The following is a 21,789-nucleotide window of genomic DNA, read 5'->3' as shown; positions in this document are numbered from 1 at the left end:
TTTTAGATCTTAGACAAAATTTATTTTAAAATTATTTGAGCCATATTTGTTTGTTGAATCCTGAATTTACAGATGGGTAAAATTAGCTGTAATGCATTAGCATTTACATTTGTAATTTAATTAATACTCATGGGAGGCAACTATGCAAGTCTCTGTATCAAGATGAAATGTGCCTCAAAAATATGGGGAACATTTCTGACAAAGTGGTTTTACCTTACATCATTTGCTTTTTTACAAATGGATGAATGGATACAGAAAACAAAAGATATGCACCTTTATATCTCTGAAAGGTATATTAGCTTTTACCAATTCTCCATTAATCACCCTCTTTTTCTACATGTGTTAAAAGCAGCATTTAGAATGATCAACGTACATGTATTTTGTGAAGTTAAATTAGTTAGTACCTCTTCAGAATTATCTGCTTCTTTCTGTAATACCAGTCGTGCCCATATAGACAATCTCTCTGCAACTTTCTCAGCTTCAGCAAGAGGCAGAGATTTTAATAAGTTTAGAGATTCCTCTTCCTGAAAACAAAAAGTTTTAAGGCATAAGTCAAAAATAGTTTGACAAGACTTAGTATTTGCTGTTGAAAGAACTTGAATTTTCTTGTCAGTTATCTTATGCATATTATCTCATCTCTTTACTGTCTGACATAATAATGGTGCCCCATCAGATGAGAGACTTTTTAAGTTCAATTTACTACTTGGGGAGTCTATTAAATCTCCCCTTTTATAGAACAGACAGTTTGCCATAACATACAAACTCTCTAACATCCCAGAATAGTTTTTACCGGGTGTAGATCCTTTGATTCAGAGATCTGAGGGTAGCTAAACTGCAAGTTTATTTGTTGATAATTACAATAGGTAAAGAAAAAAGCAATTTCTTTTAGAGTTCTTGCAAAACCGTTGATTAGATAGCATTTGTACAATGCTTCTACATTTACAGCACTACACAAGTCTGACTACTTTTATTACCACATGCTGGTAAGAGAGTGGAATAGCAGAAGTTGGTTAGTGTTGAAAAAGTGACTTTCAGATTTTTAAGGTCGGAAACTGTACTTTGGAGGGGCCTGTCTGGTTCCTTTCCTCAGTTAGAGGAGCCTACCACACTGCAGGTCCATTACAGGGACGAATATCCTAGACCCAGATCCTGATATGCAAGAATAATCATAGATAAGGCTACCTTTATGTCACGGAGGTCATGGAAGTCACGGAATCCATGACTTCCAGAGATCTCCCTGACATTCTCCGCATCAGACGCAGGGGCTGTGGGACTCTAGGGCTGGCAGCCAGCAGGGCCCTGGCAGGGTTCCAGTGACAGCAGTAACAGGGGGCCCTCCTCAAGGTTCCAGTGATAGGTGACAGCCTTGTGTGGGGGGAGAGGGGAAACCTCCAGCTAGTGGCTCGGGGCATCCCATTTTCTTTTTGAGAAATATGTTCACCCTGAAGCTTCCAGCTGCCGCAGGCAGAAAGGGAACCTCACAACTCCCGGTCACTATGGTGGTGGGGGAAACCATGGAGCTGCTGCATCAAAAGTCACAGACAGGTCACGGCTTCCATGAATTTTTGTTTATTGCCAGTGACCTGTCCGTGACTTTTACTAAAAATAACCATGACAAAATCTTAGCCTTAAATCATAGATAAAGGTGACCAGCAATTCAATGACTAAACAGTCTCCTATCATAATGCAGCATTACTAAAGCCTTGAATTCCCTACTAATGCATGCTGAAGGTTCAGCACATTCCTGAGTTCCACTGACATCAATAGGACTTAAGGATGTGCTTAAGTGCTTTGGTGAACTGTGACCTAAATTGTCCAGTCAGAAAGCTCTGCAGAAGAGGAAACCACTTGCTAGTCATAGGGATGCAGAAGGAGGATGTTTGTGCTAGTACAGAGTTGCTCAATACCCCTTCCCACAAAAAATGGTTTGTGACATACTCCAACTCTTAGGCCTTCTTTAAAACATGGAAACCGACTGGTTTTGACATCCTGTGTCAAATATGGCAATTCTGCCAAGCCAGAAATTACTTTTTTTTTTTCTTGCTGGCTTGGAGAAAGTCAACCACACTCAACAGCAACTGCAGAAAAGCTTCTTAGAAGATTTCTAGCATACCTTATTTTAGCATACACTGTTTTCATCCTTTCTGGCAGTGAATGAAGGAGGATTTACCATGTTTTACACTTTATATCAAAACATGGTAGTTTCTGTAGTGTACACATGCTTTTAGTGACTATGCATTAGTTCATGGAAAACCATGATAAATTTAACTTACTCATATCTTAGTCTATATATATATAGGCTTGATTTTCAATACTATCATACTGGCTACAACCAGTGTTAGTAGTATGACTGAATGAATTGCATACACAGATGTTTGTCAAACTGCAGTAACTGTGCACAGTTCTGAAAAATAGGCCCCAAGTATTTTTAAATGTAGAGATCAAATGACTACTAAAACTTTCATACCCTATCTCGATCAATCAGGTTCACCATCCTCAAAATATAGACTTCCACACTTGGCAACATGTATGCTGCTACAATGTTCAAAGCATCTTCCAAAGAAGTAGGGGTATCTTGTTTAAGAATGTATTTCACGAGTCTCTGAAACAAGAAAACAGACATGGATACTAAATCTTGCTGGAAATGTTTAGAAGTAGAACTGCCAGGGCCTTGACTCCCTGCCTGAGCTTTTCCCCAGTGCTGGAGCCTTTCATTACAGCAGGGAAAAGCTCTGGCATCAAGGAAGCAGCAGTACACTACGCTACTAAAAATAGCAGTGTAGATGTGGGAGGCAGTCCCTGGGCATGTAGAGAGCCATGCAGGGTACATACCGTAAAGTTCTGGTGCATCTGGATTTTACTTGCCTAAGCAGTGCCTCATCAACTACACTGCTATTTATACCCGTCTTAGCTGGGCTGTGATGCTGAGCCAGCAAGGGTTAAAACAACCAGCAGGCTGCGTGACCCAAACATAACCTTTAAGGACATATTAGAAGAGTACTGAAATGGTAAACGGGGCCATTCTTTCTTCATAGTTAGAAAAGCCATGTTAAATAGACTACAGTCCTTGAAATGTAGGCCTGTATTGTTAGAGAATTAAGAATAGATTCTAATTGTAAAAAGAAAAGGAGTACTTGTGGCACCTTAGAGACTAACACATTTATTTGAGCATGAGCTTTCATGAGCTACAGCTCACTTCATCAGATGCATCCGATGAAGTGAGCTGTAGCTCATGAAAGCTCATGCTCAAATAAATGTGTTAGTCTCTAAGGTGCCACAGGTACTCCTTTTCTTTTTGCGAATACAGACTAACACGGCTGCTACTCTGAAATCTGTCATTCTAATTGTATTTATCTATGTTTACCTATTTCTTCTTAGAAGTTTAACAATGTGATCTAATTTAGCTTGCAGATGCTAAACTTATGTTCCTGTCAATGATGTTTCATGACTATATTCTATTGATTCAGAAATGAAAAGGGGATATTAATATTTAGATGGAACGTGTGGCATAATATAATTGTCTTCATTTGTCTTTGAAATTTGTAGTAGACTACCCGTGAACCTGTCTGATGGTTAATTGCCTTATGCTAATGCAGCATTTCCCAAACTTTTTTGGCCACGGAACACTTTTTAGCCTATTACGGAACACTTATCATATTATTTTGTAGTCGTTTGGTTTTCAAATAAAAAATTGCATTATTTATGCTTAAATATATTTTATTTTATAAAACAAAGCAAAAATACAAATTTAAAATAACTTGAACTAACAATTTCTAACTGGAAAGCACGTATAAAGTAGTACAAAAATCAAGTGCAAGAGTCAAAATTAAATTCTAGATTCTTTCACGGAACACCTATTCACATCATGTGGAACACCAGTGTTCCGTGGAACACAGTTTGGGAAACGCTGTGCTAATGAATGCAACTAGTTTCTGGTGTAAGCCTAGGAAATAGGAATTAGCTTCAAAGCAACAATATACATTACCTATTCTTCAGCCAAGGAAGCCCTGCTGTGACCACAGCTTGCTTCCATTAGAAAGGAAGTCATACCTGATCCAGTTTTATCTCAGATCTGCTTAAATTTTGTCACGGAAAGTCTAAGTCACAAGACTGAGGTCTCCAGGTCTATTCTGAATTATCCCTGCAATTTCTCATGGAAGAATTTGAAAAAACTCTGCACATGGACAGCCTATTGGACTATAACCTTTTAAATTGATTCTAGAAGGATTTTTACAAATCAGCAACCTCAACATCTCTGCTATGAAACTGACCTAAGTACTGTATTCATATCTGTATGTTTAATGATCTTTAACCATCGCAATACTTTTTATTAATAAATCTTAGATTTAGTTAATAAGGATTGGCTGTAAGCATGTACGTGGATAAGATCTGAAATATTCACTGACCTGGTGTGTAATGTATCTGATTTCTTGGGATTGGTAGAACTTCATATATGGCAAATAAGGTTTTCAGTAACCCTCACTATATTAGACTTGACTGTCTGGAGGGGAGCCAAAGGTTGGAATGCTTAAAGGGAACTGTATTTTGGCGTCTTGATAACCAGTAAGGCATTACAGAAGCTATTTAGTTACTGGCTTGGTGAAATCTAATTACAGATAGGACCCTATCAAATTCATGGTCCATTTTGGTCAATTTCATGGTCATATGATTTAAAAAAAAATCATGATTTCAGCTATTTAAATCTGAATTTTCATGGTGTTATAATTGTAGGGGTCCTGACCCAAAAAGGAGATGTGGGGGAGAGGCGGTCGTAAGGTTTTCATGTGGGGGGTGGGTAGCGGTACTGCTACCCTTACTTCTGCACTGCTGCTTGCAGAAGCACTGCCTTCAGAGCTGGGCAGCTGGAGAGCGGTGACTGATGGTGGGGATCCCAGCTCTGAAAGCAGAGCCACAGTCAGCAGCAGCGCAGAAGTAAGAACATAAGAATGGCCATACTGGGTCAGACCAAAGGTCCATCCAGCCCAGTATCCTGTCTGCTGACAGTGGCCAATGCCAGGTACCCCAGAGGGAGTGAACCTAACAGGTAATGAACTAGTGATCTCTCTCCTGCCATCCATCTCCACCCTGACAAACAGAGGCTAGGGACACCATTCCTTACCCATGAATTTATCCAGTTCTCTTTTAAACCCTGTTATAGTCCTAGCCTTCACACCTCCTCAGGCAAGGAATTCCATGGGTTGACTATGCGTTGAGTGAAGAAGAACTTCCTTTTATTTGTTTTAAACTGCTACCCATTAATTTCATTTGGTGGCCCCTAGTTCTTATATTATGGGAACAAGTAAATAACTTTTCCTTATTCACTTTCTCCACACCACTCATGATTTTATATACCTCTATCATATCCCCCTTTAGTCTCCTCTTTTCCAAGCTGAAAAATCCTAGCCTCTAATCTCTCCTCATAGTTGACCGGTTCCAAACCCTTAATTATTTTAGTTGCCCTTTTCTGAACCTTTTCTAATACCAGTATATCTTTTTTGAGATGAGGGGACCACATCTGTATGCAGTATTCAAGATGTGGGCATACCATGGATTTGTATAAGGGCAATAAGATATTCTCCATCTTATTCTCTATCCCTTTTTTAATGATTCCTAACATCCCGTTTGCTTTTTTGACTGCCGCTGCACACTGCGTGGACGTCTTCAGAGAACTATCCACTATGACTCCAAGATCTTTTTCCTCATTAGTTGTAGCTAAATTAGCCCCCATCATATTGCATTTGTAGCTAGGGTTATTTTTTCCAATGTGCATTACTTTACATTTATCCACATTAAAGGATAGCATGGTATGGTATTGCCACCCTTAGTTCTGCGCTGCTGCCTGTAGAACTGGGCCCTCAGTCAGCTGCCACCACTCTCTGGCTGCCCAGCTCTGAAGGCAGCAGCTCGGAAGTAAGGGTGGCATGATACGGTATTTCCACCCTTATTTCTGCACTGCTGCTGATGGGGCACTGCCTTCAGAGCTGGGTGCCTAGCCAACAGCCGCTGCTCTGCAGCTGCCCAGTTCTGAAGGCAGTGCAGAAGTAAGGGTGGCAGTACTGCAACCTCCCTAAGATAACCTTGCAACACCCTGCAACTCCCTTTTGGGTCAGGACTTCCAGTTTGAGAAACACTGGTCTCCCCCATGAAAACTGTAAGTATAGGGGAAAAGTATACAAAAGACCAGATTTCACTGGAATAGGCCAGATTTCATGGTCCGTGACGCATTTTTCATGGCCGTGAATTTGGTGAGGCCCTAATTATAGAATAAACCATCAGTCTTGAGATCGTCTGCCCTATTCTTTGCAATTTGCCTGATTAAGCATTCTCAGTATAGGCCTCCAGTGACCATGGCCACATGGGTGTTCAGTGTCTGTATTCTACACCTAGCCATAAGTATAGACAGAGCCAAAGGGACATGAGAAATGCTAGAGATCTAATCTCTAAAGTTGTCTGAGAATTGCCACTGATGCATTGGGGCGGGTGGGGGTGGGAAGCAGACTAAGACTGCTTTTCAAATACTTTGCAGAGATCTGTATTGAATAGAGTTTTTCTTTACCAAGCATCTCATTAAGAAAAAGGACAGTGCACCAAACCACAGGTAGTTACAAAATCCCATTTGGATTAGAAAATGCAGGACTACATTTTCTTTCTTTTGTAATCATCTCATTCATATTATTTGTGTTTGGTTCCTTTGTACAGGATAATAGCCTGTGGTAGCATTAACAATGGAAAGAACTAATAAGCACCTTTCTGAACATGTCTCAACAGTAGACTACAAACGCTCACTTCTAATCCAGCCAACAAGCCATTTTAGTAGTTCTTAAATTTTCCTGTCTCCCAAAAGCAGGAGAATGAGGACTAAAAGTTACATTTGTTTTGCTGATTTTATTTTTACTTGTTCTGGATTGTCTTTGTGTGGTCTGATTTTTTTCAGTAGAGCTCGGCTCTCATTTAGACTATCTAACGGAAGGGGCCAGACTTTTCAAAAGAAATAACAGAACAATGGGAGCTGCTGGGTGCAAAGTCTGGCCCCTAAAGTCTTGTCAAAATACTCAAAGCCTTGTGTAGTAATCTTTATTTGAATATATATCATAGAAGCAAAGTAAAAATATAAATAAAAATAGTATCTCTCCACTTACCATTATCATCTGTTTGTCCTTTAAAAGATTAGTATCTCTTATTCCATAGCCCCGTAACAGCTTCTTCATCTCCATCAATCTGGAACTTTCCTGCAATAACTTCACTCTACAAATAGATGTGTCACTATTATTAATAGCTTTGCTTCTTCTTACTGCATAATTTTTTAAAAATAAAGGTAAAGAGTTCAATGCTGAATTCTAATTGAAAGAAAAAACAAAACAAAAAAAAAGAGTAAAATATCTTACAAGATTTTGAAGAGATAGGTGTAAGGAGTTAAGTAATGTTCCCTTACTTGACATGTTTCATTTCCAAATGCTGCTTCACCAACTGCTCCACAGCGGCACTCCAAGGCACCACAGCACCATGCATTACCTGCAGTACTGCATCAAATATCAGCTGCAAAGAAACCCAAATTTCTATGAAAACAAAGCTCTATATTAAATAATTCCTTCAAGTACAGTTTACCCATGACTCCCTTCCCAAACTCCATTTATACAAGGAGGTATCCCCAAGTTTTACACAACACAGACACACCCTGAAAGCCTTCAAACTATCAGAATAATTTATAGCCCAATTCTGTTAGAGTTCCAAATGCAGAACTCCCATTGATGTTATTGCTGTGTTTTATGTTTTTAAAGTTCTCTAAGATGCATGCTTTATTTTTTTCTATGTTTCTGTCTTTTGGCAACCTTATTAAAAGGGATTAGAGAGCTTCTTCCAAAAATTTTAAATAAAATATTAAATCATGCAAGGTGTGCTACAAGTTTGTATAAAGTTCTTGAAGGTAGGTCTAATTGTTGTTAAATGACTAAAAGACTCAGGAAGTTGCTCCTGCAATGCTTCCAAAAATGTATATGTAACTTAACATAGTATTATACGAGAAAAAGAATTGCTGATAATGAAACAACTCTTCTAAAAGTTAAACCTAAAACTACAAAGCCATGGTGACTGAGGTAATCCTGGTGGCTCAATGATAATGCAATGCACAACCACACTGGACGCTCTCCAAAATCAGACCACTCTGATCCCCCCCTGAAAACATGAAAATCGAGGAGGCTCTGCACCTTGCAGAAGGCCACTTGCATAACTACCAGGACAGCTGGAAAGCAGAAAAAAACCCAGCCTTAACTAAAGGAAAAGGCACCAGATGAAGCAAAGAATCCTCCTAAGATTGACTGAAATGCAGGACAGTATTTGGCCCATCCCTTACTCCTACCACGCAATGTATTCTATTCTTGAATATAAATATAATTTTTTGATTCATAACACAACAAACAAGCTTAAGATCCATTTGTAAATTTATTTAACGTACTTACATCTGTATCAGATATGCAGCCAATGACAGCTATTGCCTTTGCCTCCCACGCAGTTTCAAACACTGATGTAGATCGTGTACAACAACGTTCTAGCAAGTCCTGAGTATTTTGATAAATAAAGTTTAATATTAAACATTCAGAATTATGGCAGGAGCATTCCATAATTTAAACAACATTAAGGACCAGATTTTTTCATTCATAACAATGGGATTGTACACAGGCGTAAGGATATCAGAAGCTGGCCCTAAATTGTAAGAGTAAATAGCAAACAATCATACTTGATTTCTTGCCTAAAATAACATCCCTTTAAAAAGGGAGGGAAAATGGATACCTTTATATACTGCAAGAGAAGTTCATCCTGTTGTAGATTATGTTCCCGTATGTATGGCTTTATAAATTTCTCCAAAATGGATGGAATGACCTCTGGTGCCAAAACTTTATCAAACATGCGGAATACTATTGTACTTGCATTCTCCTAGGGGGCAGAAAAACAATTACAGAAACAAGAGCTCCACAGCATGTTAGAACAGCACAACAAACAGCATTCTTCCTTCATTTCTCTAAGGGCCTTATCCAATGCCCACTGAAGTCAAAGGAAAAACTTCGGTCCTAACGTTCATTGCCCAGCCCAAAGAAAACCAAACCTCCTACAGACTTCTTCCACAAAGCCTTCTTGTGTTGAGCTAAACTTTTGATTTCTCCTCCACTACAAGCTTGTACTGTCACCCAATAGACACTATCAGAAACTGTAAACGAATAGGGGAAGGGACGATGCTTAATCACACATATATAGCAGTTTATATCTTGAAAGCATTTCCATGCGATAAACATACTTCATGACACCCTTTTGTGGAGGTTTAAAATTTTTATTCCTGTGGAACTTTCTTCCAGAGGATGTTGTGAAGGCCAAGACTATAATAGGGTTCAAAAAAGAATTAGATAAATTCATGGAGGATAGGTCCATCAATGGCTATTCACTGGGATGGGATCCCTAGCCTCTGTTTCCAAGAAGCTGGGAATGGGCGACAGGGAATGGATGACTTGATGATTACCTGTTCTATTAATTCCCTCTGAAGTACCTAGCAGGGGCCATTATCTGAAGACAGGATACTGGGCTAGATGGACCTTTGGTCTGATCCAGTATGGCCATTCTTATGTATAGGGAAAGCAAAGCACAGCAAGATTAAATGATCTACCCAAAGTCAAAGGCCTTGTCTACACTTGCAGCAGCACGTAAGGTACATGTAGCTACTTGATATGGACACAGTGGCAAAATGAGGACAGACACATGCATGGAATTAAGCAGCAGGTCACAACTTTAACACAATGGAGTGGCGCTACCTGCCCATCACCCATGTTCTCTTATACCAGGCTTTTAATTGGTTCCAGTGCAGGGGTTACAGGGCTCCTTACTACATGACCCATAACACAGGGTAGGCTCTACTCAGCCAATCTCTCAGGCCTGAGCTCCAAGTCTCATCACCCTCCCCACCACAAGGGAGACAGAGGGTGTAGTAGGGTGAGGACCTTGGCCCTCAAAGGCCTCTAGGTCTCACCCTATCACTTGAGCCCGAGGCCCAGTACCAAAATCCCAGGTCTTTTACCTCTGAGAACCGTTCACGATATTCTCTTAATTGCACTAGAAACCCAACGCAAGTTGCGATGAATAAACAACTCCACCCCAATACCTGTTAGGTACTGTATGGGGGCGAGCACCCCGCTCTGGGGAGAAAGGGGTTAAAACCAGTTCTGGGAAAGAGCTACCCCAAGGAGCCAATCAGGCGAAGGCAGGTAGCAGCCAATCCAGGCCTGCTAGGGTTGGTATAAAAAGGGCTGTGAGCTAGGTGGCTGGCAGTCTCACTCCAGCCTTAGGAGGGAAAGGACTGGACTGGACTGGACTGGACTGGACTGGACGCAAAGCACAGGGTCCCTTAAACAGAGCAGTGCTGAGGAAGGGGCAAGCTGAGCTGGGGAGCTCAGGCCTGGTGACCTCCCAGGCTGAGGCCTGACAGGAAGGCCTAAGGAGGTACTGGGGCTGCAGGGAAAGGCAGCAGGTCCAACCCCCTAGCCAATGGTGAGTGGCCATTGCAGACTGCAGTTTGCCCCTGAATAAAGGGGCTAGATGAGAACTAGCAGTGAGTCACTGAGGTGAGGTGGTCTCAGGGGAGTGGGGTTCCCTGGGTGAGGGGCAGCACTCCAAGGTAAGGGGCACCATGGTCCAGGAGGGATGTGGGGCCTATATGTGGTGGAGATAAAGGGACTGCAGAGGGGCAGGTAAGGGCAGGGAGAAACTGGCCAGAGGAGGGTGCTCCTGAGCTAGATAAGCTAATTCCTGGACTGACCAGCAGGAGGTGCCATGCCGGTGAGTCAGCAGCGATCAGCTACAGGTACTAAGTGTGTTCCTACTCAACCCCCTGTGGCTTGAAAGTGCTGCAAGGAAAACTTGTTGGTCCTTTGCCAATGGGCATATGGGAAAAACCTCATTCCTGATCCCCCAAACAGCTGACTGGCTAGACCCACAGCATCTGTCAGGCTAGGTTCTTATTCCTAGTTTGAGTGGTAGAGTGGGCTGCTGGCACAGAGCCAAAAAAGGCTCCACATGGCCCGTGAACTGGGCTAAATTCTGGGATCTGGGAAATGCTGGCCAATCAGCACTCCTCTCCCACAGCCAGCCAATGGGTGTCTCAGATTCCCAGGGGGAGGCACTACCTATTGTCGTTTGGGGAGTGTCTCCCTCCCTTCCTACTAGGACTGTCTCCTTTTCACTGCTAGCCCCATCAAGTTCACTCACCTGTTGATGCAGGAGGGTGGCCAATGCTGCAGTTAAAAGTGGGCTGTGTCCACACTGTGGTGCATAGTTACATGCAGCAGTGAAAAGTTCTGAATGGGGGGGAGGCTGCGGGACACTATACTGCTAAAAATAGCACTGTAGACATGGGAAGCAGTGTTTGGGCTCGTAGAAAGGTTTGGCATGTTTGTACTCTACACACCTAAGCAGTGCCTCACCATCTACACTGGTATTTATACCCATGTTAGCTGAGTATACTCTACATGCCATTAAGTGTACACAAACCAAAAAGTCTGTGTCAGAGCAGGGATTATTACCATGTAGTTCTTGGCTTGAAATCCTATGCTCAATAATCTGCAGAACTATTATGGCTCAGTGATTTTTATGACGTGCTAACCATACAGACAGTACTCAGATATTATTTTTAATAAGCCCGCAATGCTACCTTTTCAAAATCACAAAGCGCTAGTTTGCAGCTGTACTTTCTGTAGAGATCTACCAATTCTTGTAAATCATTCACCAGCTTCTTTAACCGATGCACCTCTTCACAATCACCACACTTCTGAAACATCACAGAGAAAAATTTCCTGAGGAACTTATCGATAATTGTCTGAAGGTCTTTGTAGAACTGCTATTTTCAAAAAAAACATACAATTTAAAAAAAGTCAGCCCATAGTCTGAAAATGGGTCATATCAGGAGTGGCAATAGACAATTCATCTGCTTTTCATTGAGCATTTAACACGTAGGGCTCAGAGGGTTTAAAGAGAGCAACTCTGACAATTACTTTGTTCTACTGATAGTTTCCACATTTTCAACTTTTGCAATGAGCAGTTGGTTTGCTTTGCTTTCCGCTTTATTTCTTGTCACCTGTCCCACCATATCTACAGGTGCTACTGTATCTATAGAATACATATTACTATAACCTACATAAATTTACTTTTATTTGCATGGACTAACCCACGATTTGAAAAAGCTACTTGCGCCTACACCCCCACAGCATGGGGGGGAGGGGGAAGTTCTATTTCTGTGGAATTTAAGCTTTCATTAAAACAGACAAAATCTACTAAGTTTCTGCCTTTCCTTTGTCGATATACTCTTTCAAATGTGAACTGAATGTAAGCCAATTCAGTGTCATTTTCCTGTCTCTACAAATAGGCATGTTCATTGCCTTTGCCATGGTCCAGAACTTTGGCAAACAGCAACAAGTTAAACAAGACTAATTAGTTTCACCATTTCTATTCAGTAGTGACTGTTGTCGGTAGCTACCGGTGTGGTGCTCCGCTCTTGTTCGATGATAACAGTTGGCTGCGTGCGTGTTCCGTCTGTGCTGCTCCAGCTCTGGGCAGATAGCTAACATAGCAGACCCTGAGAGAATCCCCAAAGACCACAGACTCTAGTAAGGTACAAAGGAGCCCAAGCCAGCTTTATTGTCAAATGAAGCACAGTAATAGTTTCCTATAGCCTCTACAGGGCATACTACAAATTTGTGCTCCCTGGCAATGGACACAGCTCAGTCAGTGGCAAGACACTCCACTGCCCCCTAGGCTGGCCAAAGATATGTTCTCTGGGACCTACTTTTATACCTTTGCAGGACCGATTACTCATCATAGTTCAAACGAATCCATCATGTTGTCCTTTTGACCCTGTCTTTAAGATATACCTGTCTGTTCCTTGTTATGTTTATGGAATGTCTTGCTGCCGTCTTGGCACAAGTTCCTCTCATTAGCACTTGTGTGAGCACATGCCTCTAACAACCTTTTCTTGCCAACTTCTGTGAGTGGGACCTGCCTCTGGCTCACAGCCCAGCTTTGCTTATCACTGCCTGGAAGTACTTTGGTTCAGGCTTCAGGCCTTAGACTGGGCCTCTGATACAAGAATTTATGTTTCAGGGCCTTCTCTTACTACAGTGACACTGTCGAGAATCATGTCAATTTCATGCTGCTGCTAAGAAAAGCTGACAGACACCAGAATTATTAATGTAGGAGTAGGATTCAAAAAAAAAAAAAAAAAAAAGAAGCTGGTGAGAGAGTAGCAAACACCATTTCATCCCTCTTCACTGAAAACAGAAGGCTCTAGAAGAGGGGAAGAACTCCCTTTTTGTTTCTACCTCACAATTTTGTATTGCTGTCCATTATTAATATCTGTGTGCCTGAGTTGGTCCCTGAACCTGACTGGTGAGCACTCACCACACGGTAGCCTTTCATGTCTTGCTAACAGGTTTATGTCCTCCTGATAATGTATGTGGGTTTTTTTAAGTCATAAATTGTTCTGTAGTAATGTTATATTGCAGGTGCTATACAAAATTGTACTATAGTATATTTACTACCTTCATATATAGGGATTTATGGCAAAAGTGAGATTCTCAACTTTATTGAACACAGGAATTTGCTAAGTGTTATGATTTGTCACAACACAATAAAAAGAAAAGGAGTACTTGTGGCACCTCAGACTAACACAATAAAAGTGACAAACTGCAAAAACATATGTTGTATTGCTGAAGAGACAGCAGCAAACAAACTGTCAAAGCTACCATAATTGATTTTGTTTTGTATAATCACTGAAACAAGTTCAGAATGTGTCAAAAGATTTGTTGTAAACATTGTTGAGAAGATCAGTCAGGAACTTTGACATGCTATAAGTAATTCCCCCCTCCTGCCCCCTTTTGCGCTAGGGAGAGACATGTTACATTCCAATTTCAGAACTGCAAATGTTTTAAGGATAGCAAAAAGGACATTTGTTAACATGGCTAAAAGATAAGACAAAGGAAGATAGGAACTTAATTCCTCATTTCCCTAAAATTAGTCTTCCTTCACCAAAAGAATATGTATTTGATTGCTATTACTGGGTCTTAGCAATCATGTTATAAAAAGACTACATGTTAAGATCTGTCCAAGTAATGTAAATATTTAGCTCAGCAACGTAGTGTTATCAATTAACTATACTCCTTACCAAGGGAATCCAACGCCAGGAAGATGCCAGTCCCAGTTCACCTGGATTTTTACTTGTAAAAAACACCTCTGCCATTTGAAGTCCATTTTCTGGCCAATTTACCTACCCAAAATATTATAAATTAGTGAGACTATCAGTACAAGAGTAGAAATACAAGGTTTTTTTCAGCATAAATATACTTTATCTTATCAGAAACAACAAGGAGTGCAGTGGCATCTTAAAGACTAACAAATGTATTTGGGTATAAGCTTTTGTGGGTAAAAAAAAACCACTTCAGATTCATGGAGTGAAAATTAGTAAAGTTAGAAAAGGTAGTTTTCACTCCATGCATCGGAAGAAGTGGTTTTTTAACCCACCAAAGCTTATGCCCAAATAAATCTGTTAGTCTTTAAGCTGCCACTGCACTCCTTGTTTTTTTGCGGATACGGACTAACATGGCTACCCCCCTGATACTTTACCTTATCAGTTAATTCAAGGTTTCGGGCTCCTTGTTCCAGCCATTTTGCTAATATTTTCTGAAATACATAATGATTAAAATGTTGAGTTTAAAGCAAAACATTTACAATAATAAGTAAAATTATTAATTTTTGAAACAAATTGTAGAAAAAAGTCACAATATTAAAGAAATGGCTTTTGAGTATCAAAAATATCATTTCTGCAAGAGACTTGCGTATAACAGTGTACCTTAATCTGAAAAAAACATTTTATATAAAAGTCATCTGCATGGATGTTTCTTTTAATAGTTTTACCTGTCCTTTCGGCACAACTCTCCTTACAAAAGGAATCACAACATTTTTAAACCACAAACACAGTTCTTTTACAGGAATGGTGGCACAGATTGTGTTAAGCAGGTCCTCCAGCATTTTCACATCAAAGCTACTTTCAAAATCTGCCTAAGATATAAAAGCAAAACAATTATGTTTTTATTATAGCGTAAATGATATTATATAAAATAGATAAAGATACTTCTCTTTTTAACTTGGCTTTTTATATTACTGAAGAGTTTGGCCATTCAGCGATAAGAAAACATGTCATGTTAAAGAGAGTGTAGTCAAGTTAAACAAAACCTAAGTGAAGTGAATTTATCACAACATATAGAACACAATCTTGCTGCCACAAACTTCAGTGGAAGCAGAAATGGGCTTACAATGCTATCGCTTTAGAAAAACAAAAAGTTATGGATCTCTAGCTCTCTCCAGCAAGACAATGGGAAATTCAATAGCTTGTGGCCACCATTTTGGATTTGTTACATCTCAATCCACATAGCTGCTTTCAAAGCATTTCCAAGGCAGCAGTCAAGTCTTAAGCAAGCTTTAAAAATTCTGTTAGTGACCAAGATCCATGGCTCCTGAGAAGGTAAACACAAGACAGCAAGCTTGGCAGAGTCCCAAAAATGTCATTTTACTTTGGCATCCCCCAAAATGGACTTATGTGTAATGTTACAACAGAAATTAATTTGTCTAACCAGTAACAAGTTCAGAACGCAAAGGAAATAGGATAACGCAAGTCAGCCTCATCAAAGATGGGATTCTCTCAGACTTTCTACTCGTCAAGGAGGTGTTTAATACTGGGCTTTCTAGAATGACAGGTTTTAAAAAAAGAAAAGGAGTACTTGTGGCACCTTAGAGACTAACAAATTTATTTGAGCATAAGCTTTTGAGAGCTACAGCTCCGATGAAGTGAGCTGTAGCTCACGAAAGCTTATGCTCAAATAAATTTTTAATCACTAAGGTGCCACAAGTACTCCTTTTCTTTCTGCGAATACAGACTAACACGGCTGCTACTCTGAAACTAAAGATTTTAAAAAATACTTGAGACTTCATACCTGATGCCTTAGCCAGAGGTATTGCGCACAAGGAAGATTGCCTTCTTCTAGCAGAAAAAGGATGTTCTTGAAAATATCTTCATTATTCAAGAATTCAGTCCAAGCAATTCCACTAGGAGTGTGATGAGGAAAAGTGTTTAGGCTTTCACGTAAAGTATTTAAAATACATATTACATACGCACATTCCAACAAGTTTTTATAGAACAGAGAAAGTGGTAAAGTGAATATAGGTTTTTGAAAAATCCTCTCTCTCCTATGACACACATCCACAAATTCCAATTTTCTGCTAACTAATGCTTAAAATACAGCATCTGCAACATAAAAATCTAGGTTACATATTTACACCATGTAGGCTTGACTTAACTTCTCTTCTGGTTCAAATGGCCAGGGTTTACTTTATACGCTCCCTTCTGGCCTCCTCATTTTTTGTTTTCAAGGAGGCACAATGCAGCTACTTGGTGGTATATCATGAGCCCAGTGAAGGAATGAATACTAATGTCCAAAAAAAGGCTGTGGTGTGCATTTCCCCCTTTGTGTGTGGCAGAACTACCACCAACCTAATGGTTGCATACAGGCATAGAGGGAAAATTAGACCCCACATACAAGGAAGATACACATTTCTCTCTGCTTAATTTGCAGGCTGACCTCTTATGCAGATAGGAAATTAAAAAACAAGACCATAGAAGAAAAGGAAAAAGTTTGATGTACTAGATTGAGCCTTTGGCTAACACCATGAGCAGCTCTGTGGAAAAATTGAGATTCAGAGTAAAGAAACTATGACTGATGGTCACAATTCCTTTTTTTTCCTCCCACATGCTCCTGGGGGCAGAAGTAGCTTACTGCAGCCAGGTTACTTCCCTCTCCTTTCTGCTACTTCAGCCGTCATGGTAGGGACAGGAGTGGAGTTCTGCTCCTCTCCCTCTACCTGCTCTGGGGGCGGGGGGAGAGAGTAAAAGTATGAATGAAGGAAGAGACACCAAGGGGAAAGTCTGACATAAAAAGAAAAAAAAAATGTTTTTAATGGAAACCTGAATTTCTCTGGTCCAAAGGCTCCATAGAAAGTAGTTAGCCTTGCTTGAGCTCTCAGTACCTGTACAGAAATAAAGGAGTTATTTTAGTTGAAGGGAAAAATCTAGATATTCAGAGAGTGATGTTAAAATGGTTAAGAAAAACCAATATAAAAATGATAGGTACAGGTGGTTTCCAAAATCTCTAACCAATTAGTCAAGCAGGACAATTTACGTAGTACATATTATTCTAAAAATTCAAGACAATAAATGGCTGACACTCCACCTCCTGTACACTGTCAGAATACCATTTTAGCTACAACAGGGCTGAATAAACACAAACATTTTATAGTTGTTTAAAAGCTCCTTCGGAATTAAAAATTCAAGAGACAAACATCAGATTGATCTTTCTGGCTTCTAGAGTACTCAAGAACCATTCATTTCTATAGGAAGAGGAAGCATTTCATTCTGAAAGCAATATCAGTATCTCATCTCATATTTTAAGAGTGTTTTTAGATTAAATTTTTAAGACATTTAGACGTTAATCCAATTTTAAAAATTGCCTAACTGTTTAAAGGAAGTTAATACATTTTTAAAATCAAGGCAATTTTTATTTGTTCTCTTACTTCTGTTATGGACACTTGAACCCCATCAGATAAGGAAGCAATTGTTTTGTCATCTCTCTTCAAGATCTGAAATGAATGTATTAACACACAATAGTTGACAATACTATTGATGCATAATGTATCAGATATTGCACAGCACTGTAGAATTTTAATGTAAACACTAACAAAATATTAGTATCTTCATAAATCAAGGACTTGATCCTGCAAGTTCTCAATCTTTCCACGGGATCTTTGCATGTATGTAGAGCCTTTGCAAGTGCACAGGTATCCACTTTATATCCATGGACCATTTCTGCGGACAGCAGGATGGATGTGGATACAAATTTGTATCCATGAAGGGAGGGGAGCGGCTCGGAGCCGCAGCCTGACCTGGTCAGAGCCAGGCAGGCAGCTGTGGGGAACCGTGGCGGACCTTCCACCTGCCCTGGGCTGGGGGCCTTAGTAGCCCCCAGGCAGCTCCACAGGTCTCCCTGCTCCCAAGCCAATGATGAGCCCAGGTGGGGAGCCGTGGCGGACCGTCCACCTGCCCATGGAGTGTGTGTGGGTGAATGAGGGAGGGTGCGGGCAGGAGAGCAGTCCCTAGCCATGTCCCCGCCCTCCAGGTTTTCTGCCCAGCCGAGGACAGGTGGAAGGTCAGTGACTCCGCGCAGGCTCCCCACAGCTGCCCATATGGCTCTCCCCAACCAGGCTCCAGAAGGAGGATGCTTGGAGCCTCAGCCTAGCCCCCAGTGTAGAGCCCTGCAAATCCGCAGATATCAGTGGATATCTACAGATACTTTTTGCGGATCAGATACACGTTTGTGTATCTAAACAGGGCTCTACATGTATGCAGTGTTTGCAGGATCAGGGCCATAATACATCTACCTGCTTCTTTTAAATAAGGCAGGAAAGTCTGGAATGTGAAAAGAATGAAAAATTCAAATAAGTGTTTAGTTTTCAGTCCATGCAAAGGGCTTGGTAAACCTGCTGCCCAAGAATAAATCCTGGTTTCCAATGTGCAAATGAAACCCTGTCCTGCTCTTTGCACAGAGGAAGGGGGAAAAGGATCCCTTCACAACACTCAAGAGCACAAGGAAAGTCAGCTAGAAAACTAGCCTGCACACCACATCTACAAGCAGAAATGATTTTCATGTTAGGCAATGTGTCTGGCATGCTTGCTGTTGACAGTTAGCATTAACTAGAAATATGCTTTACCCTAGCATAGAGAAGCAACAACAAAGTGTACTCAACAGCATCTCCCCTTTTGCTTAGCCCTTAGTTTGCATAATTTTTTGGCCAGTCTTCCAAAACAGTATCATTCTTTGTTGAGCTGCAACATCCCTTGTAGAATGACAGTCATTCAAGTCAAGTGGGAAAACGGAGTAGAAATGTACTGGTACGAGCAATTTCATATAAAACTTACTCTGATTTTAGCATAGTTTAACATTTCCTGAGTTGTTTCATACGTCAGCCATGGAGTATTTATGCAGTAATTCACGACAAAATGGTTATCCTGTTTGATTAAAGAAACAGTTTAAAATTCTTAACTCTAGACTCCCTTTCAGCTTGGTTGAATGTGTGCAATAAGAGCCGTGCAACATATTAAATCCTTTACCTGTATTTTATGCAGATTTTCTTTAGCTTCATCCACAAGATCTAACCAAACTGTTTGACCATAACTCCCAATGGAAGATGAAGCCAATTTCTCTAAAATGGCACTTGCTTTTACTTTGTAAACAAGCTGTTTGAAAAACAAAGGCAGACACTTTTAAAACTAGTGTCCTACTGCTTTAAAGAGATAATCTCTCTCTCTCTAGTTGAAAGGTCATCACATGGTCAGATCACAAAATATTATTCTGAAGGAAACTAGGTCCAAATAAGGTGAATGTCCTCATTTAAGAAGTGCCTAACTATCATGGAACTTTTTGGCTTACTAAACTATACATGTTTGCGCAGGAGTGCAGGGTGATAGAGTTCTCTAGGCTTTTTCCATATGATGTTTTATAAAGTTGAGTTAAGTTGTATAAACTCCTATTTATCTTGAGGACCCTGGAAAGATTAATTTTTTTTTTTTTTTTTAAAAAGAGAGGCTATGGCTATTTTAACTCATTATTATTAATACAACTATAAAGTTAACTAATCAAAACATGCTGCTAATCCCATCTATCTTGATCACCCATTAACTCACTCTCTTTCTAAGTAAAAAATTATTTGTTGATAAATTCTAATTTCTTTTGATCAATTTCAGAAAATATGATTAATCAAATTTTCTAGTGGACATAAACAATTAGCATTTCATATCTAAGGCGAGTGCTACAGTCCTGCTTCTGCTACCATTCAAGTCAAATGGCAAACTCCAATGAATTGCCATAGAAAAAGCTAGTGCCACGTTGGCCCTAACGTGATTTGTTGTCAACTAAGAAGGGTCTGTCTATAAAAGAAATAGTTCAAGTTCAGAATAAGGCCAAGAGAGCTTCCCCCGGGAGATGCTGAGGTCTCTAATAGCTAATAGGAATTGAGGGAGCTCAGCACCCTGCAGGATTGGATCCAATATCCCAAGGAAGTTCTAATAATAATGCAATGACTCAAACCAACCAGTCTTATTATTGTTAATCAACATACATTAAGTGGTGCTCTTCAAGCAGTGCTACACCCCTGATGCTTATATGGGTAACCTCCATCAGAAGGTATACTTTATGCAGAATGGTTCAGAGGTATATTAGTTATGTCAGATGAAAATTTACTTCTTTCACACACAACTGCTCATCTTAAATCAGTTTATTTTAAAGATAATTCACAATATGAATGTTTTTTATATCATATTAAGAAATTAACAGAGACAGAAACTCAGTTCATAAATTCAATCTCACAAATTAATCTCTTAATTTATCGCCAAGTATGAGTCATTTACCTCAACATCCAGTCCAAACTGAATAGCAAAATTCTCAGCTTCAGTAAACTTGTGCTTGTGAAGTAAGCGACTTAATCTAGGGAGTGAAATAAATAAAGCACGATAAAGTATCAAAGTTACATAAAAGGGAAAGCAAAATTTCAAAACAGAAAATATACCTGTTTTCTGGCAAGGCTTCTGTTAAACTTCTCAATACTAAAACAGACACCTGGTCTTCAGGGGATCTGAAAGCAATTATGGAATTATGACAGTGTATGAATATAAAATAATTGTACACATGTCCATATAACAGTAATCTAATTAAATGCAAATATATGACTTACTTTTGGTGATTTTCATTAATTCCTTCCAAAAAGTATATTGTATCCTGCAGTAGACAATTATTAGAAAGTAAAGTTACAAAAAAATAAATCTTAAGCAGTATAAAGCAACTAACAATAACGAAGAGGTTATTAATTTGGAATGTAAATATTTCTTTTCTCTTATCCAATATCTCACCTATTGCTGTCTGACTAATATTTTGTCCAGGATGGTTGCCACAATCTAAAACTTAAGATGGCCCAAACTGAACTGTCTTTCTACCCAAAATCCCCCCATTACCTCAGCTCAATTACTGGTGACACTTTCATTCTGACACTCAAGCCCTCAACAGTAGTGTAATTTCTGACCTCTCCTTCACCTTCTTCCCCACTTCCAGGCCATATCACCCTGATAGATATGGCAATTTCCTGCAGAATCCTTGGGAGGCATTATTGAATTAAGTTTAAATATTTTTGAGGTCCAATGTATTGAATTAATGATTTGTGTGTTACTTTAGGCCAGGATTCTATGTAACCTCTTTGAGGGAAATGGAATGCAAGGCCTGGATGATCAAAAGAAATATACTGAACAATATACCCATCAAGAATGGACATTTGGGACAATATGTGTAAAGTGGATTTCCTGGTAAATATCTAGGGGGAAGTGAATGCAAATTGCCCACCAATGGTTATACAAAAACCCAGCTTTTTCAAAATATGCCCCCAGGAGTGGAGCTTTGTCTGTGGTTCACCTGTTACATGAGGCCAAGATCAAAGGCCCAAGCAATATAAAGAAAAGATCAAACTATTCATGGTTGTTCTGGTTCTGAATCTGAGACAGTTATGAACTTACTACAATGGGAAAAAAAAAAACCGTTGTGGGTTTTAAAGGACTAACATCTACCAGAGCCTGAGGTTGGAGTTGGGGATGGGGTGATCTCTGATAAG

At 39.9% G+C, this 21,789-nt stretch overlaps 1 protein-coding gene across 8 annotated transcripts in view; it reads right to left on the bottom strand.

Moving 5' to 3' along the window:
- Window positions 1-21,789, bottom strand: part of KNTC1 (kinetochore associated 1) — an 85,382-nt gene that overhangs the window by 46,710 nt on the left and 16,883 nt on the right. For 7 of the 8 annotated variants that reach the window (XM_043498324.1, XM_043498322.1, XM_043498321.1 and 4 more), the window contains 18 exons: window positions 20,866-20,909; window positions 20,701-20,766; window positions 20,543-20,618; window positions 19,247-19,372; window positions 19,055-19,144; window positions 17,653-17,718; window positions 17,048-17,109; window positions 16,020-16,131; window positions 14,944-15,087; window positions 14,653-14,709; window positions 14,195-14,296; window positions 11,690-11,806; window positions 8,788-8,931; window positions 8,457-8,555; window positions 7,433-7,536; window positions 7,140-7,245; window positions 2,468-2,602; window positions 405-524 (listed from right to left, as the gene is read on the bottom strand). In XM_043498324.1, coding sequence (XP_043354259.1) covers window positions 405-524; window positions 2,468-2,602; window positions 7,140-7,245; window positions 7,433-7,536; window positions 8,457-8,555; window positions 8,788-8,931; window positions 11,690-11,806; window positions 14,195-14,296; window positions 14,653-14,709; window positions 14,944-15,087; window positions 16,020-16,131; window positions 17,048-17,109; window positions 17,653-17,718; window positions 19,055-19,144; window positions 19,247-19,372; window positions 20,543-20,618; window positions 20,701-20,766; window positions 20,866-20,909 — 1,770 coding nt within the window. The remainder of the gene's footprint in view (window positions 1-404; window positions 525-2,467; window positions 2,603-7,139; window positions 7,246-7,432; window positions 7,537-8,456; window positions 8,556-8,787; window positions 8,932-11,689; window positions 11,807-14,194; window positions 14,297-14,652; window positions 14,710-14,943; window positions 15,088-16,019; window positions 16,132-17,047; window positions 17,110-17,652; window positions 17,719-19,054; window positions 19,145-19,246; window positions 19,373-20,542; window positions 20,619-20,700; window positions 20,767-20,865; window positions 20,910-21,789) is intronic. The other variant, XM_038373336.2, reaches the window with a different exon arrangement.

Source organism: Dermochelys coriacea, chromosome 15, assembly GCF_009764565.3.
Source record: "Dermochelys coriacea isolate rDerCor1 chromosome 15, rDerCor1.pri.v4, whole genome shotgun sequence".
Taxonomy (NCBI): Eukaryota; Metazoa; Chordata; order Testudines; family Dermochelyidae; genus Dermochelys; species Dermochelys coriacea.
This window is presented reverse-complemented; position numbering and strand designations above follow the sequence as displayed.